Here is a 17,369-nt window from a genome sequence, read left to right as displayed (position 1 = left end):
AGGGCTCTGGGGCACCCCTGCTCCAGCTGCCCTTGCAGAAGTCCCCCCCGCTCCACTGTTTCTGAACTGGGGTCAGCCCCTCTGCCTCCTAAGCCAGCCACCCTGGGGCCCTGCCCACCCCTGAACCCACACGACCCTGTAGCCAGGCCAGCTGCACCCCTGCCAGGGCCCTGTGGATTTCCGGGCCTGGACAGAGAGTGCAGTTAGAGCCCTGTCCCCTCTGCCCCCAGCTGCTCCCAGGCCCTCCAGCCACCCTACCTTAGCCGCCCGCCCCTTGTCCATGCAGTCGGGGTTCTGACAGCACAGCCCCTTCTCTTCAGCCAGGCTCCGGTCTTCTGCAAAGGAGAGAAGAGGGTTACTAGTCGGGCGGGGCCCAGGGAGGGTGCACCCCAGGCTGGGGCACCCAGGCTCCCCGGGGCCCCAGGAGCCTCCTGACCAGAGGATGGGTGGGGCCGTCTCCTCAATGCACCCTTCAAAGGAGGGCAGTGTCCCTTTCTCTTTTAAATGCCAACTTATCTGCACGGGAATCTGTTAGCAGAGCCCTTTTCTTGTAGCAGCTCCCCAGGGAAAGTATCCAGATTCCAGGGGGAGAAAACGTCTTTGGAAATGAGCAGCTCCCTCTCTCTGTACCACTAGTCTGGGGAGGGGGGTGGCTCAGTGACCTTGGGGCCCCAGGGTTCCTGGGGGATCCCTGCAAGACTATGGGGGGAAGGGGGATGCGATGGGCCCAAGATCCCTTCCTACCCCTGTCCTCCACATCGCTGCCTCTATTGATGGTCTCCCCCGCAAAATCCTGGGGTGGTCCCCCTCACCCGCTGTCCGTCTTTGACCCAGCATTTGGTCTCCTCCAAGCTAGCTGCCTCTCCTCCTGGGGCGCAGCAGCGGAGGGGACAAGGAAGGGGGGAGAAGAGGCTGCCCGCCGCGGTCAGCTTGCAGGGCCAGGGGAAGGGGTGATGAAGCGCGCCCCGACACGGGGCACAGTTTGGACCCCCGCATCCCTGATTCCGAGACCGGCGTCTACCTCCCACCGCGAGCAGGCCTTCCCCAAAGGAGACGGCAGGCTGAGCCCCCGCCTGCCGAGGGGAAGGAGCTGGCCCTGCCCTCCCATTGATCCTCCCCCGCCCCAAACTCCCCGGCCTGCCCGCGATGCCCCTCGCCCGCGCCCTCCCCGAGCCGGCGCGGAGGCGGCCAGGCCCGCCGGCCTGCATGGCGAGGCCCGGCCGGGGGCCCCGCACTCACCCATGGAAGAGGCGCCGGGAGGCCGGGAACGCGGGCGGTGCGGGGGGCGCCGCGGGCCGGCCGGGGGCGAGCGCAACGGCGGCGTGGGGCGGACGCCGGCCGAGCGCCGGGGGAGAGGCCGGAGCGCCGCGGCCGCGGGACCCTCTGCGGCTAGAGGCGGGGCGGGGCAGGTGGGCGGTGGGAGGAGCCGAGTGGCGGCCCCGCCTGCGGAGGGCGGGACTCCGTGCCCCGCCCCCTGCGCCCCTCAGCCTGGACCCCCGCTGGGCAGAGCCTGCCCCCGGGTGCGGGGCATCTGCCGGGAGGACGCGACCCATCCTCCCTCCCCACAACGGGAGCCTTCCCCTCCTCTCTGAAAAGTCGTGGGTGTGACCAAAGGCCATCCCTCCGCCCCTCAACTCCCTCAGCCTCCCAGCCACCTCAGAAGAAAACACCTCTGTTTCTGATGTGGTCTGGAGACATTTTCTCAATCTCCTGGAAAGTGGGAATGAAGGCATTTTAGACAACTCTGCTATTTCTCCTGGCCCCAAAGGTACCGTCTAAGTGGAAATGGTGCCTTTTTGTAGATAGGCATGCAGGTCAGGACAGATCTCTGCACCCTTTGTCCTCCACCCCCAGCAGAGGATCCTCCCCTCATTTAGAGATGCTGTCGGCTGTGGGGGTAAGGGTTCCATAAATGGAGTGGGCTTGGTGGCTACTGTTGTTTTATTACTATCATCTCTGTGTTGGTTAGCATTTTTAAAACTTTATGGAAGTTTTAAATATTTAAATAAATATGTACAGAACAGTGCAGCTCTCATGAGTACACAGCTCAGAAAATGTTCACAAAACGTATTTTTACAAAATAACCAGCACGCAGGTTAAGAAGCAGAGCACCACCAGCCCCCCTACAGAAGTCTCCCTCATGGGAGCTGCCAGCCACTCCCCACCCCCCAGGGGATGCTGTCCTGACCTCTGTTTCAATTAGTTTTGCCTGGTCTTGTACTTTATGTAAATGGCACCACGAGATACTTGGACAACATTTTAGTGTTTACAAAACACTTTTCACTTCAGAAATGGAGCCTGGGGGAGGTGGCCAAGACTCTCCCAAGGGACTCAGAGTTCTCCCGAGCCTGCGTAGACCCCATCCCACCTGCAGGTTGGTGCTGGGAGGCTCCGGGTAGATGAGATCCAGGTATGGAAGACCCAGTTTCCCGTGGGACCCGGGTCTCTCTCCCAAAGTCTCCCCTGGCCCCTTCCCCAACCAGAGTAGGGTGCCTGCCTTTCTACGTGCATCTATTTCATGAGCTGGCCCTGGGGACTCAGGGGTGACCAGAACCCCATCCCTGCCCTCAGGGACTTGTGACAGAGGGAACTGTGATGGATCCCAAGTCTTCTGGGTTCTCTGGATTCACTCAGCAAACATACAGCAAGGGTCTTCTCAGGGCTCACCATGTATCTAGCCCCAAGCTGGGCACTGGGGACCCATTGGTGACCCTGACAAGTCTTGAGGGCCTCATGTGGGGCCCAGCACGGCCGGGGCGAGGAGGCTGAGGGAGCAGCTGCACAAGAGGCCTTGCTCGGTGTTCCGAAGCTTCCAGGCTGAGAGGGAAGCGACAGCACAGTGTCCCCCAGTGTCCCCCAGTCTGCTGTTTGTGCAATGGGAACCTGGCGTTCTGAGAAGGGCCCCTGTTAATTCTCAGAACTCTCAGGCGGGCCTTGCCTCACTCAGTTCACAGAATCACACAGTTCTGATTGCCCTCTCGGAATCTCAGCTGTCTGAAGGGCCAGGGATGCCTGTCCTGCCTCTAGCCCGGAGGCAGGGGCAGCTGAGGGGGGAAATAGCCCTGTGAGGACCCTGACGGGGTCCCTGGGGTCAGCGATCCTGCTGGCCCTGCCCCAGCCCTGCCTGTCAAGCCGTAGCTGGCTCAAGGGTCGGGTGGGAAGCAGGGCTCTTCTCCACCACCCAGCAGCAGCTCCTCTGCCATCTGGGTTTCCAGGGACCTGGAGACCGCAGCCAGCTTTGGGGGAGTTTCCCATGCACCCTACCTGAATCTGGGGAACTCAGCCAAATGAGGTCTGCTCGTAACCCTGAGTCCCTGGGTTCTCAGAGCTCAGGGCCTGGGGTTGGGTTCTAACACCATTTCTCCCAAGACTTCTGGATTCTGGTCCTAAATTCAGCAGGCTCTGGGCTACTTACGCCACCGCAGGGTCCTGGAGCTGCCTTGCCAGCCCTCTGGGTCCTGCCATGACCACCCCAGGCCACAGCCACTCCAGGGCCAGACTCCCCTCGGCCACCGTGGGGTGGTCGTGGGGTCTGGAGTTCTTTGTCCTGGTTCTTCCAAGCACTGGAGTTCTACCTGGCTAACCTCTCTGGCCTCTAGCATCCCCCCCACCCCGCCGCCCTCCCACCCTCCCCCACCCCCCCCTCCATTTTCAGTTCCCTCAAGGTGCTCAGTCTGCTTTCTAGACGCCCCCTCTGCGGACTGCTCAGGCCCAGCCCCTCTGGAATCTAGTTTCCCTGCACTCCACATGAAAGCTACAGCCTCCTAGAGCCCCTAGGTATGCTTCTCTCCCCAGAGACTCCAAACACAGGAACGTCGCTGAGGACCCTGCTAGCTCTCAGGGCCCAGAGACGGACCTCTGGGGGCCAGGGAGGAATCAGGCATCGGGATGGGCTGTCCCCACCCCAGGCCTGCCATGGGCTCCCCTCTGACAAGTTGCCCGGTTTGCAGCCCTGCAGAATGGGTGGGCATGGTAAGGAAAGCTACCCTCGCTCCCCCCACGGTCCCCGCCCCGGAGTACCCCTCTGGCTGCTGGCCCTTGGCCAGCCCCAGGCAGACCTGGAACCTGGAAATTGCCCACCCCCAGGGTGCCAGATGTTGTCTCTCCGGGTCTGAAACAGCCCAGCTGCCCTCCTGGCCTCCTCGGGCCCCTGCGGCTCCCAGCATCCTGGGGAAAGCCAGGGCCCCTCAGCCAGGCAGACAAGCCCACATGCCAGCGTCCCCCACCCTCTATCTTAGTCACACGGTGCCGTTTTTCCTTCTCCAACACGATCTCTACGACAACTGGCCGACAGGGCGCCTGGGCAGAAGCCGGCCGGCAGACATGCTTTGCTTGGCAAAGCACAGTGCTTCAAAAGAATTTGAATTGGTTGCCAACTTTGAAAAGTCAGATTTCACATAAAAATCCAGATTTCTGGCTTCCATGGACAAACCAGAGGAGCCTGGCAGCTCTGGACCCATATTCCTGATGGCTCCAGCTCCCCAGTTGTGTCTGCCTTAGACTGGCACACACCCTTCCACCCTCCACAGTCCCCACCACTCCCTATCGCCTCACTCCAGCCCCCTCCCTCTGTTACTCACTACCTCCCCTGGGACGGAACTGAGCTTCTGACCGCGGCCCAGCCCTTCCTGGTTCTGTTCCTCTGCCTCTGCCACATCCTTCCCATCGCTGTCTACTGTCAACTGACATCCTGCCCACTCTCTAAGGCCCAAGTTGAATGCAGCGACCTTCCGGAAGGCCTCTTGATCTCAGAATATCCAAATTCCAGATGAATCGCTCCCTCCTAGATCCCACTGTCCTGGGATGGGCCTTTGAATTGACCTGTTATTTTGGACCTATCTTCCCCACCAGATTGCTCCAGAAACACCTGCCTATACCCATAGCTCTGACCTACTCAGCACCTGATGGGCACTCTGTGCTTTTCACACATGGTCTCATTTCACTGTCAAACCCTCTGCAGCATGGGCTAACCCCAAAGGACAGCTGCTGGCCACTGGAGCTACTGAGCATGTGCAATGGGGCTCATCCAAATTGAGATGTGCTATACATGTGAAATACACAGCAGATTTTGAAGATTTCGTGCAAGAAAAAAAAAAAAAACAGAATGTAAAATCACATTGATGCGGACTTCCCTGACGGTCCAGTGGTTAAGACTCCGTGCTTCCACTGCAAGGGGCGTGGGTTCAATCCCTGGTTGGGGAATTAAGATCTCACATGCCGTGCGGCACGGCCAAAAAGTAAAATAAAATCAAATCTCATTGAGGATTTTTTTATATGGATTACAAGTTGAAATGGTAATGTTTTTGAAATAGACTGGGTTGATTTAATATACTCTTAAAATTCATTTCACTTGCTTGTTTTTAGGTTTTTTGTTTTTTTGCTTTTTGTTTTTAATGTGGCTAGTAAAAAAATTTAAATGATGAAAGTTCTAGGGGATAGCACTGTTCTAAACAACTGAGAGAAGAAAGTATGTTGATTGTTGCCCATTTTGCAGATGAGGAAACTGAGGCCCAGAGGCTTGGGTGACTTGCCCAAGGTCATGCAGCTGGTGAGTGAGGAGGCTGGGACTTGAGTCTAGGACTGGAAGACTCCCAAGTCTGTGCTCCTAACCAACAGGCCACACTGCCCCTACGGTGCCCCCATGGCTCCTGACATGGTTAGGTGCTTGGCACACATAAAATGATCCCCCCATTGTCACATAAGACCCCCTTTCCCAGCTGGCTGCAGGCTGAGACAAGCGTACCACCCTCGTCATTCCTCAGGGGAGACCCTCACCTCTGAGCACCCCCTGGCATAATGAACCTCAAGAAGACAGAGCTTCCCTGCCCATCACCTCCCAACCCCAGGCCTGGCCAGGCAAAGGCTGCCCCTCCCAGGAAGCAGCTGTGGCCTTGAATGCCCCCTCCCACGCAAACCCAGCCCTCCTGGGAGCCTGTCTACGGTTGGGCAGCTGCTGCGGGCTGTGCTAGGACTGAACCCCGTCATCAGGGCAGCTTGCAGAAGGGCAAGATTTGACCCAAACCTGCCCGAGAGCCAGAGGGGTGTGTCCTGGGCAAATGGCTGCTGACCCCAGGAACCATCCGCCTCTCCCTACCCCAGACTCTGGTCAGAGCATCACAGGTGGCCTGGGAAAGAAATGTGGTCCCCTTCCCAAAGCCCCATGTAGCATTGTGGGGTAGGGCCGTCAAGTGGGGACCCAGCTGGAGGAAGGAGCCCGGACCATGGTCTCTGATGCTGTCCCTGCCTGCAGCCCAGACTAAAGATGTCATCGTCCCCTGGAGCCTAGAGACCCCCAAGCACTGCCCCGCCCACCCACACGCCTCGGACTCAGTAAGAAGAGGTGGGAGGACACATTCAGAATCCCCTTCTGGGGCCTGAGAAACCATCCACACAGTTTCTGCCCACAGGCCTGGAGCCCGCCAGCCACTTCCTCTGGCCGAGGCTGCTGTGGGCACCTGCCCATTTGCCCACTGCCACGGGCTTCCCCCCAGGCTCCTCGGAGGAACAGAGAGTGGCTGCGAGAAAAGCAAGAGCAGGACTGCGGAAAGGGGCGTGATTCCCGTTTGGGACAATCACGCTCCGGGCACGAGCCCCACCCCATCGCACTGGGACCCACCACCCATCCATGCCGGGCCCAGGCCAGGGGCTGGCAGGGTGCAGAGGACAGAGCCCACATAGACAGCTGTGTGCCCGCTCTCCCACCCGCCTGCCTCAGCTCGCCCCCGAGGCCGGCTAACGCGCCGTGACCCACGCACCGTGTGCTGGGACCTCTTTCCCAGCCGGGGCCAAGAGGCACGGGGTCGTGATGGTGGGCCTGGTCCTGTGGCTCCGAGGCGGAGGGCGGGAACTGTGGATCTGTGTACCACCACTCACCACCCCACTGAGCCTTGCCTTCCCTTCCAGAGCAAAGGAAGGGGCCACCAAGAATGGTCCCTGCCTCCAAAGGTGGGCGTGAAGATGCTAGGAGCCAAGGGAAGTCTTGGCACGGGGCAAGTGCCCACTAACTGTGAGCTGTGAGGTCCCACAGATGGCAGGGACTGCTTGCCTGGAGAGGCTGGGGGCAGGGGAGCGGGAGCGCGCTTCACAGGGGTTGCCCCAAAGCCCCGGGGATGGGTGAGGGCCCAGCAGCAGGAAAGCTTGGCACTTTGCAGTGACTGAGATGAAGAGGACAAATAGCAAGAGGGGGACAGGCCCCTGCTTGGCCTCCCTGGCTTGTGTCTGGGACTGGCTGCGTGACCTCATGCCGGACCTCAGCCACCTTCCCTGCCTCAGTAGACAGGAACCTGCCAGGTGAAGCCGTACAAGCAGACAGGACTCAGTCTGCCCCCCAGGCCACTCCCCCAACCCACCCTCTGGTTCCAGAACAGTGCCCGGCTGAAAGAGAGGGAGAGCTTTCTGCCAGGCTGGCCCGCGCCTGCCCCATGTGGTCCTCGCGCTTCCCCCTGCTCCACGCCCTGCCCAGCCTCCTGCACAGGTGGGCGCTGTGCCCACCCCACCCCTCCAAGCAGCCACATCCCTCCGTCCACTTTGGCCAACGGGACAGGTTGCCCAGAGGGGCCCCCTCTCAGGTTCGACAGCTGTCGTTTATGCCCACCAGGCATCCATTCTCCCCCTTGAGAGCAGCATTGCCTGCCCTGCTTTGTGGAACCCGTGCCCCACGTGGTCTCTTTCTGTGGTGGATCCCAGGCCTAGCCATCACTTTCCGTGCCCTCTGGCTGCAGGGAGGGGTCAGGGAAGGACCACGCCAGGCTGGGAAGTTGTGTCCCTGAGAGGCTCCTGCTTCTCCAGGCCTGCGGCCTGGGGTGGGGGCATGCCAGAGCCTGGGGCCCCAGATGAGGCCAACAGAGGAGAGAAATGAGGCCCGAGACACCGCGCCCTGCTGGCTTCCGCCAGCCAGGCCTGGGCTTCCATCACTGGCACTGGTGTCCTGACAGAAGCGGAGTCGCCAACCCAAGGCTGAACGTTCTGCTGGGCCACTCATTAGCGGAGCTATGATAAAACAGCAATGATAACAGCCAGCATGGACCATGCCCTTGTTCTGTGGCGTGCGGGGTTTGAAGGGCTCCATGTGTCACCCCAGCAAGTCCTCTCAGCCACTGCACGACACCACCTGTATCTTTATCCCCACTGACATGGCCAGGTCCGCCTCCAAACCCCGGCCGCCGGGCTCAGCACCCCGCACCATCTGTGCTGCCTCTCGGGGGGCTTAATCTCTCTGTGTTTCTGTTCCCTTACCTGCAATGGGGATAATACGAGAAAGGGCACATGTCCTGGGGCCTCGAACATGAACATTCCAGAAAGACTCGTCCCACCACCTGGCCCTGATCTTGGAGGCAGAGGACCGAGGCAGAGACCAGGCCTGAAGCCCAGAGCCAGGCCCTGCTGCCCTGCTCCCAGCCCAGCTGCCGGGCCCACGCTGCCTGGCTCGGCCTGCCCTGTCTGCCCCCGAGGCCCCCAGGGTCCTCGTGCTCAGGCCCCTCTCCTCCACCAGCAGCGGCTCTCAGGAGGGGCCTTGTCCCCCCACCGCTGCTGATGTGACAGGCAGTAGCATGTGCAGGGGGAGCAGGCCGCAGGCTCCGGCCAGAGGGAGGCGGCCGGGTAGACCAGCTGTCCGGACCTCCTGCGAGCCCTCCCAGGAAAGTGGAACTGCACCTACCCTCGAGGTCCTCGATGATGTCCAGGGTGGAACTCCAGGAGAAGCGCTCCACGGCCCCCAGCTCCAGCTCGGCCAGGGCACCGGGCAGGGCCTCCAGCGCATAGGCACCCCGCTTCTTCCAGTAGAGAAACATGCTGAGGCCCGGGGAGGCCTCCCCGCCGGGCCCGTGCCCTCAGAGGCTGGGCGGCCCCGGGGACCCGGGTCCCCGAGGCCTGGACACAGTGGGTGCAGGGACTGCAGAGGGGCTGTAGAGACCCTGGGGCTGGCCACAGGCCGGCGAGCACGGCCCTCCCTGGGGAGGGGAGCATGCTGGGAGCGGCCGGGGGCCTCAGAGCTGACCAATGGCCAGGGCCCCAGCCCCACACAAAGCGCCTTTCTTCCCCTCCTACAGACATTTTACAAATTTCAACTTCCCGGCCCCCTCGGAGCTCCCCCCAAGGGGATGGGCTGGCCGTCTGGGGACGGCAGAGGCCCGGAAAAGAGTCCGATTGTTCCGTGATCTCTGTGCTAAGATAAGTTTTCAGAGGAGAAAAATGTGCTGCTCCAGGAGCAGTTCCAGCCCCCCACTCCTGACCTCTGACCCCAGCCCCCAGCCCCAGCGGGGCCCTGCAGGATTTCTCAGTGGGGAGTGGAAGCACCCATGGGGTGCTGTGGAATGACCCCAGAGCTGTTTTCAGCTGCCTGGCTGGGCCCCCTCCCCAGGAAGCACGAGGCGTGGCTCCCAGCTCCCCAGAGCAAAGGCCCCAGGGAGGCCTCCAAGGGTCAGAGGGCAGGAGCTGCGGGCCAGGCCTCAGCCTCAGCTGCCAGTGAGGCCCCGCATCTGCCCTCTGGGCTCTCACCAAGGGCCCTCCCTCGCTGGGCTGGCCAAGCTTCCCCAGGCTGCCCACCCACCCTGCCTCCCTCCCCAGACTGTGTCACCTACACCAACGGCTGCACCACACATGAAGCCCTGGGCAGGCCTCAAAGGCCTCGGGCATCGTCACAGAGCTTCACAGCCCCCAGCTCAGTGGGCAGAGGGTGGGGTGCGGGCAGGGAGGTCAGAAGGCCGGGGGCTGGAGGGGCCAGCTGGTGCAGGGCACAGATGAGGCGCAGAGGAAGACCCTGGCTCAGCTGACAAGCAGCAGGGCTTGAATTTGAATCCAGGACTATCTAGTCTCAAAGCCAGCTTGGGGGCCCAGACAGCTACCTGGGGGAGAAGGCCTGGTGGTCGGAGGGCAAAGGGGTGGCCCTGTGGGAATCCAGCCCGGATGGGGGAAGGGCACCTTGCTCGTCCTCCCAGCCAGCCTCTGCCACGTTGCTGAGCGCCCTCTGTGTGACCCTGCCACGGCCCCCCAACCTTCCGGGGTCCCGAAGGAGCTAGCCTGGGTGGGGGCAGAGCTGGCTGCCCCCTACCCTGGCCCGACCAGTTGCCTGGCGACAGAGAGGCACGAGGCCCAGACAAGGGGAATTGGCAGCAGAAGGCTCGACTTTCCGGGTGGGGGGCACCCCAGGGCTGTGGCGGGGTGGAGGCTGGTAGGGGTAGCCGACCAGGCAGCCTGCACACCCCCAGCTGAGGGCTAAGGTGCCAAGAGGCAGCTCAAGTGATTCAAACCAGATGCCTGCCTGCCTGCCCGCCTGCCCACCCTCCTCCTCCGGCCCAGGGCCAGGGCCAGGGCCAGGCCCAGACGAATGCGGCCGGGCCCTCTGGTCCTTAATCACTGGCACCCACGTAGCCTGGGCCCACACGAGGTGGGGGGCACCCTGGCTCGTGTTTACAGGCAAGTGGCCAGTGTGTGGGTGACAGACCAATCTCTGGGGAGCGAGATGATTTGTCCCCAGCAGCCATGGCTGGTCCCCGAGCAGTTACCTAGTCCAGATGCCTCTGCGTCTAGGCCCGGAGGGGCTACACTTGGCTGTGGTTTCAAAACTGCAAGCCCCAAACCCACCCCGCCCGGAGGCTGGTGGGAGATTCTTCCTAACCCCTGCTTTGGGTGAACACAAGAAGCCCCCCGACCACACACACACACCTGCGGAAGCCCTACTCACTGTCTGCTTGTGCTCAAGCCCCGGATGCTGCAGAGCTGAGCCTGGCTGTGCCCCTCCCTCCCGCCCCCCACCCCCACCCCGGGGCACATACAGCCTCCTCCCAGAGGTTCTCTCTGTCCCCAAATGTGCCTTCTGCCTCCTACCACCCTGCCTTGGCTTGTGGCAGTCCTGCTGCCTGGTGTCCTCCTCTGGCTCCCACGGAAAGTCACCCACCCTCCTCGTGTCCAGGCTAGAGGCCCGCATCCCCGACCTTGCCTCCATCCTCCCTGTGCAGGAGAGCAGGGGGGTCCGGGCAGGCCCACCCGGGCTGGTAAAAGGGCCCCCAGGGTGTCCCAGGGGGGCCCAGCAGCCCTCATCACCATGCTGCAGGTGTCAAAGGCAGGTGGACACACCTGGGCCTTTTACTGGGTCTGGGGGAAACCAGGAAGCTAGCCAACTAGTGATGCCGCTTACAAACGTGGGGAGAGGGCTCTTCACCGCCTCTGAGGGAGCTGGGGTGCAGCATGGCCGTCGTGTATGCTGCTGCGCTCCCAGCCCCAGGTGGGCAGAGTGACGACAGTTACTGTGGACCAGATGCCACACTGAGCACCATTCCTACGTTAGCTCCTTTAAGCCTCACATCAGCCCCATGTCCGAGATGGAGAAGCTGAGGCCAGGGGCCACTTACTTGCCCAGGGCCACCCAGAGTGGGCAGGGGGCAAACCAGGGTGAACTCCAGAGCTGTGCTCTTACTGCTAGGCTGCACTCTCTGGCCCTTGATGATGCAGTCGTCACCGGGTACAGATGGGGACGCAGTCGTCACCGGGTACAGATGGGGACCCAGGGCCCAGAGGGAGGCAGGGCGGCCCCGAGCTGGAAGCGCAGCATCCCGCAGTCCCAGGCCCACCTCTCCTACCTGGCTCCTCCTGGAAGCTCATGACCTCTGCACGGGACAATCCCGGGGAGCCAGGAGACCAATGGCTCGTGCCCTCCTCTCGGCATGCCCGACCCCAAACCCAAAGGTTTGTCCCCACTGTCATGAGCTCCCACTGGCCAGGGGCCAGGGCTAGGATGGGCAGAGGGCCGGGGAGCTGGAGACCCGAGGCAGCTTCATCCAGTTCCTGGCAATGGCCTTGGACATGGGGAGGGGGTCGAGCCCTCCGCAAACTGCAGCTGTTTCCTTGAGAGCGGAACTGCCATGTGGAGGCCAAGCAGGAGCCGCGAGAGGCCCATGGAGTGAGGGGCTAAGAGAGGAAGAGGGGCTGGTGGCCCAAGCCGGCCATCAACCCCCACGCCAGCTGCCTCCCAGTCAGCCACGGCCAACAGAGACCTTGGCCTTGGGGGGAACTTTCCCTTCCTGAGTTCACCAACCAGGGGTCCCTGGGCTCCCTAGATGCCCCTTCCCGCTTCAGCCCTGGCTGACTCCTTTCCCACCAGGATGACTGAGGGCAGCTCCCTGGGGAGTAGAGTGGTCCGGGTTCCTGCCTCTGGCTCACTAGCTGGGTAGCCCTGGGCTTGACACTTCCTGAAGCCTCAGTTTCCACATCTGTGAAACGGGGTAAGGAGAGAGGCCGCCCCCACCCCCCGACCACGGTATTGTCTCCAAAAGATCCCACTCACCTGGGGCTAAGCAGAGAGCAAGTGCTTGCCCCACGGGAATGAAGACCTGGGGGGTCCCTTCCTTCTGCTAAGAGGCCCTGCCCCTCCCCCGCACCAGGTAAGGCCCTCCGTGACCCTCTGTGGTGCCCTGAGCTCCCCCAGTAGCAGGTGACCACATCTTTCCTCCACCTTCCGGAGTCTGGGGAGGACTGTCTGGACCCCCAGGTCAGACTGGGAGCACCATCTTTGGGGGGGGCGGGTGGCGTGTAACAGAGCCGACACGGCAGGGCGGTGCCCAGTGCCAGCTGTGCAGCTTGCGTGAGAAGCGGCCGCACGGGCTGTACTGTGCTGAAGTGCTCCCAGGTCAGACTGCAGAGCCTGTTAGGAATTATGTCTGGCCGGCCAGCCAGAGGCCCGTTATATAACGTGGCACAGGGCAGGCACTAGCCACCCCTAACCCCCGGCTCCCCAGCTCCCCAGCCGCTGCCCCACTGGCCAAGTCTGAGAGGAGACGTGTCCCACTGACCCCCTTCCACCCGCCCCATGCACATAGCACACCAGACCTCCGGCTCCAGGTGAAAAGGATCTGCTCCCACCTGCCAGAGCACGCGCCAAGGACCTTCCAGGGCCACAGCCCGGTAGGGGCCCCCTGTGGGGTGGAGGCCACCCCCAGGCAGCAGGCACGCACCTGGGGCTGGCACCTGCAAGAGGGGTGAACGGTGGGGCCTGGCGTGGGCGGCACAGACCCCCAGCCGCCTGACACACACACACAGACCAAACCGTTCTGAAGGCTGGATACACAGGCCTGAAGCCTCAGCCGCCTGTGGGTCCATCAGTTTGGAAGGTGCTGGTGTAAACCTGGGCCGAGGTCACCTGGTTGAGAGCCAGCCTGGCCCTTAAGCCTCTGCCAGGCCGCTGCCCCAGGCCCTCTCCCATGACACCGCCTCACGGCCCCCAGCTACTGCGGCCCACCGCCCACCAGAGCAGGCTGCGTGCGTCATGCCCGGAGGGGCCTGTCACAGCGTGGGTCTCCCCACACCCCTGCAGGGCCCACACAGCCCTTTCTCAAACCCTCGGGGGCCCCAGGGGCTGGGACTGAGACTTGTGAGACGTCGGACATAACAGGGCCCAGGACTCAGGATGGGGTTTGCAGAGCCCAGGACTGAGGCGGGCAGGGCCCCGCGGTGGGCTTCTTCCCCATCCCCAGGGTGGGCACCACGGGTAGCTCCTCGGCAGTGCCCCCCACAGCTGCGCTGTAGCACTCGGAGTGTGGATGTGTGTGAGCCAACACCGTCACCACCGCCAGGGGACAGAGCTCTGCCGGCAGGGAGCCCTGTGCCCGGCATTGAAGAGGCTGGGTCCCTGCGGCCCTGGGCGGGGACCCTGTGCTGCTTACACCCTGGCACTCCAACACGAACCCCTCAGAAGCAGAGGCTCCCGCTCGGCCAGGGACCCTGTCTCAGTCCTGGTTCTCCAGCTGCTGGCTGGGCACACAGTAGGGACACTGACATTAGCCAAGTCCCCTTGTGTGCCAGGCCCTGGACCCAGAGCCTTCAACATGGAGCTCCTTTAAGTTGCCTAATGATGCTGTCATCGTGTTACTATCCCCGCATCGTCCAGAGCAGGAAGCTGAGGCGCAGGGGGGCCTACAGACCTGACCAGGTCAGCCGGGAAGTGGGCGGGTGCTACTGCCAGAGTCTCCTCACCACCCCCCAACTCCATGCCACCCTCGGTTCCCTCTGTGGCCAAGATATTCAAGTTCCGCGTGCCACGAGGATCCAGTCAACAAATAGCCCTCCCTGCCCATCTCTGCCAGCATCCCGAGGTGAGCCACAGGGGCTCAGGGGGCCCCATCTCAGGGGCCCATCACAGTGATCCTCCCTTCCCCAAATGCACCCCTGCTTCAGGACTCTGGGGGCCCTTCAGGCTTAAACAAGCCTCCCTGACCTTTTTTTTTTTTTTGCGGTACACGGGCCTCTCACTGTCGTGGCCTCTCCCGTTGCGGAGCACAGGCTCCGGACACGCAGGCTCAGCAGCCATGGCTCACGGGCTTAGTTGCTCCGCGGCATGTGGGATCCTCCCAGACCGGGGCACGAACCCACGTCCCCTGCATCGGCAGGCGGACTCTCAACCACTGCGCCACCAGGGAAGCCCCTCCCTGACCTTTGAGCCCACTGATCATGATCCTGGAAGTAAATGGGCCCCCTCCTGGGCTCCCCTGAGTGTGTATGTGGCGGGGGGGGGGGACAGCCAGACAACAGGCCCCTCAGACCCAGGCAACTCCCCAGAGGCAAAGGGGTGGGAGGCCTAGTCACTGCCCAGCATCTGGCCTGGCCGTCCTCACCCACCCATCTACCCACCACGGCCTGGGGACAAGCACACCCTGGGGCGGGCTGGCCACAGACCAGCCGCCCACGCCATTCTCAGCTCTGCCGCTAGAATGCCCTGGCCCCCGCTCAGGCGACCACCACCATGTCTGGGGCCCCTGCCTCGCTCTTGTCCCTCCAAGTAAGCCTCCAGAATGCAACCTGGCACCTGGGTTCAGATCCCAGCTCCTGCTGGCTGTGCGGCCTTGGGCAAGTTGCTTAGCCTCTCTGGGCCTCAGTTCCCTCGTCTATCCAGTGAGGGTACTCACAGGACTACCTCCCAGGGTTGCTGTGGGGATTAAACGACTTAATCCGGAAGAGCGGCCTCCACACTCAGGCCCCTGGTGGGAGCTCCACGGACGGTGACTGACAATCACGGCAAGAATACAAAGCACGGGGACCTCCCTGGTGGTCCAGCGGTAAAGAACCCGCCTTCCAACGCAGGGGACGCAGGTTCGATCCCCGATCAGGGAACTAAGATCCCACATGCCATGGGGCAACTAAGCCCGTGTGGCACAACTACTGAGCTCATGTGCCTCAACAAGAGAGCCCGTGTGCCACAAACTACAGAGCCCATGCACCCTGGAGCCCTCACGCCACAACTAAAGAGAGAAAAGCCGTATGCCACAACTAGAGAGAAGCCCGCGCACTGCAACAAACACCCAATGCAGCCAAAAAATAAATGAATAAAATTAAAAAAAAAAAAAGAGTACAAAGCAAGGGACTTCCCTGGTAGTCCAGTGGTTAGGGTTCTGCGCTTTCACTGCTGAGGGCCTGGGTTCGATCTCTGGGTCGGGGAACTAGGATCCCGCAAACCACGTGGCATGGCCAAAAAAAAAAAAAAAGCAAATCTGAAAATGTCCCTGCTGTAATTAAAAATCTGCTCCCCACCCACTGTGGGGCAAGGCCACCCTCCCTGTCATGGCTGCTCAGACCTTCCCAGGCCTGCCTCCACCCACAGCTCCCTGGTGGACTGATGGCGCCATCCCCCAGCCACAGAGCCAGGCCGCCCTTTGGTTCTGCCTCTGCTGCAGGTGACCACACGGAAAGGTGCAGTCTGGATCCATCTGGACTGGGAGCCCCTTGAAGCAGCTACTGGCTTAATTCTCCCCTGAACACAGGGCCCAGGCCAGCCTCGCCCAGAGCAGGTGCCAGGAGAATGCTCATCGACTTGAACTTGGATCAGTCCATAACCAACCATCTCTCGCAGGGTCAACTTCTGAATACCTCAAAACTCAGTCCAGTAAAGGTGGCAGGGAGGATCCCAGCTCAGAGGGCAGCCCACAGGCCTGGACACCTGGCCTGGGGTCAGATCTGACCACCCCACGGGAGGAGCAGAGACCCCGCTAGACCCAGGCACTCTGTCAGCTGGTGCGCCAGGGTTTTCCCAGCCTGGGGAGGGGGGAGAGGAGGAAGTGGGGGCTTGCCTGTATCCCCAGGACTGTGTGTGGTGATGGCAGGATGGCCACATTCCAGTCTTGCTGCCAGCTGCTGGCCACTGCAGACTTTTAAACCTGGCCAGACAGTCTGAGAGGCTGGGCCTTCTTGAGGGCCAAGTCTGTCCAAGGAACAAAGGCTTTTGAGCCAGGCTCCCAACCACAGAAAAGACTGGCCAGCCTTCCAGGACAGCTGGAATTTCAAAATATCTAACCCATTGTTGGAACACCAATCCCAATGGTTGGAAACTATTGTTGCTGTCCCCTTGGACACCCCGAGCAGAGACCCAGGTTGCCTGGGACAGGTTTTGTCTCCCTGTTGGCCCTCAGAGGCCAGAGACCCCTCCTTCTCCCAAGCCCAGGATGTAGGCCCAGCCTACAGAGGCAGTTTCTGGGCAGGGCAGCCACTGGGTCTTAGCCTGTCATGGCTTTGTAGTAGATGCTGGTGAGCCTCCCATTGGGCTTGGAGAGGTGTTGCCTGGGTCCTGTTCATTTGTATCGCAGAAAAATAAAGCAGGTAATGGACAGAGAGCGACCATGCGTGTGTGCGTGCGTGCGTGTATGTGTGTGCACACGCGTGCACATTACTTTAGATACTTCTCTCTGAGGAAGGTGACTTTCAGCAGAGACTGGAATGATGTGAGGGAGCTAGCCATGCAGACATTTGAGAAAACAGCAAGTGCAAAGGCCCTGAGGTAGGGACATATATTGTGTTCTAGTTAAGGTGACCAATTGATGCAATTTGCCTCGCCCAGACTAAGAGGATTTCCGGGACACAGGACTGTTAGTTTTAAAACCAGGATAAGTCGGTCACCCTAGCGAAGAGACTTCAAGGAGGCGACTGTGGCTGGCGCAGGGTAAGCACGGGGCAGAGATAAAGTCAGAGAGGCGACAGAGCATCGGGTCCTGCACAGTCCTGTGAGGACTTTGCCTTTCATTCTGAGGGAGACGGGACCATCGAATTTGTGGGGGTTTTGTTTTTGTTTTTTGTTTTATTTATTTTTGGCTGCGTCGGGTCTTAGCTGCGGCACATGGGATCTTCGCTGAGGCGCTCGGGCTTCTCTCTAGTTGTGGCGTGCCGGTTTTCTCTCTCTAGTTGTGGCGTGTGGGTTCCATAGCACGTGGGCTCTGTAGCTTGCAGCAAGCGGGCTCAGTTGCCCCGCGGCATGTGGGATCTTAGTTCACCAGCCAGGGATCGAACCCGCGTCCCCTGCATTGTAAGGTGGATTCTTTACCACTGGACCACCAGGGAAGTCCCTTCGGAGTTTTTTTTTTAACAGAGGAGGAACATGATCTGACTTAGATTTT

General features: G+C 61.3%; 1 protein-coding gene across 8 annotated transcripts in view; it reads right to left on the bottom strand.

The window, feature by feature from the left end:
• The window catches only part of PLEKHG5 (pleckstrin homology and RhoGEF domain containing G5), a 29,459-nt gene extending 27,909 nt beyond the window's left edge, over nucleotides 1-1,550 (bottom strand). For 2 of the 8 annotated variants that reach the window (XM_089901873.1, XM_089901869.1), the window contains exons 1-2: nucleotides 1,240-1,548; nucleotides 259-335 (exon numbers count right to left, since the gene is read on the bottom strand). Coding sequence is in view for 7 of the 8 variants with exons in the window: in XM_089901869.1 (XP_089757995.1) it covers nucleotides 259-335; nucleotides 1,240-1,243 (81 nt within the window). In the remaining variant the exon portion in view is untranslated. Of the gene's footprint in view, nucleotides 1-258; nucleotides 336-1,239 lie in introns of those variants that run through there. The other 6 variants (XM_089901871.1, XM_089901870.1, XM_089901872.1 and 3 more) reach the window with 6 other exon arrangements.
• Nucleotides 1,551-17,369: the final 15,819 nt, after the last annotated feature.

Source organism: Delphinapterus leucas, chromosome 1 (assembly GCF_059928025.1).
Source record: "Delphinapterus leucas isolate spDelLeu-1000000601 "Yukka" chromosome 1, BTC_Dleu_Yukka2, whole genome shotgun sequence".
Lineage (NCBI taxonomy): Eukaryota > Metazoa > Chordata > Mammalia > Artiodactyla > Monodontidae > Delphinapterus > Delphinapterus leucas.
Note: the sequence above shows the minus strand (reverse complement) of the source record. Positions and strands in the feature narration are given on the sequence as shown.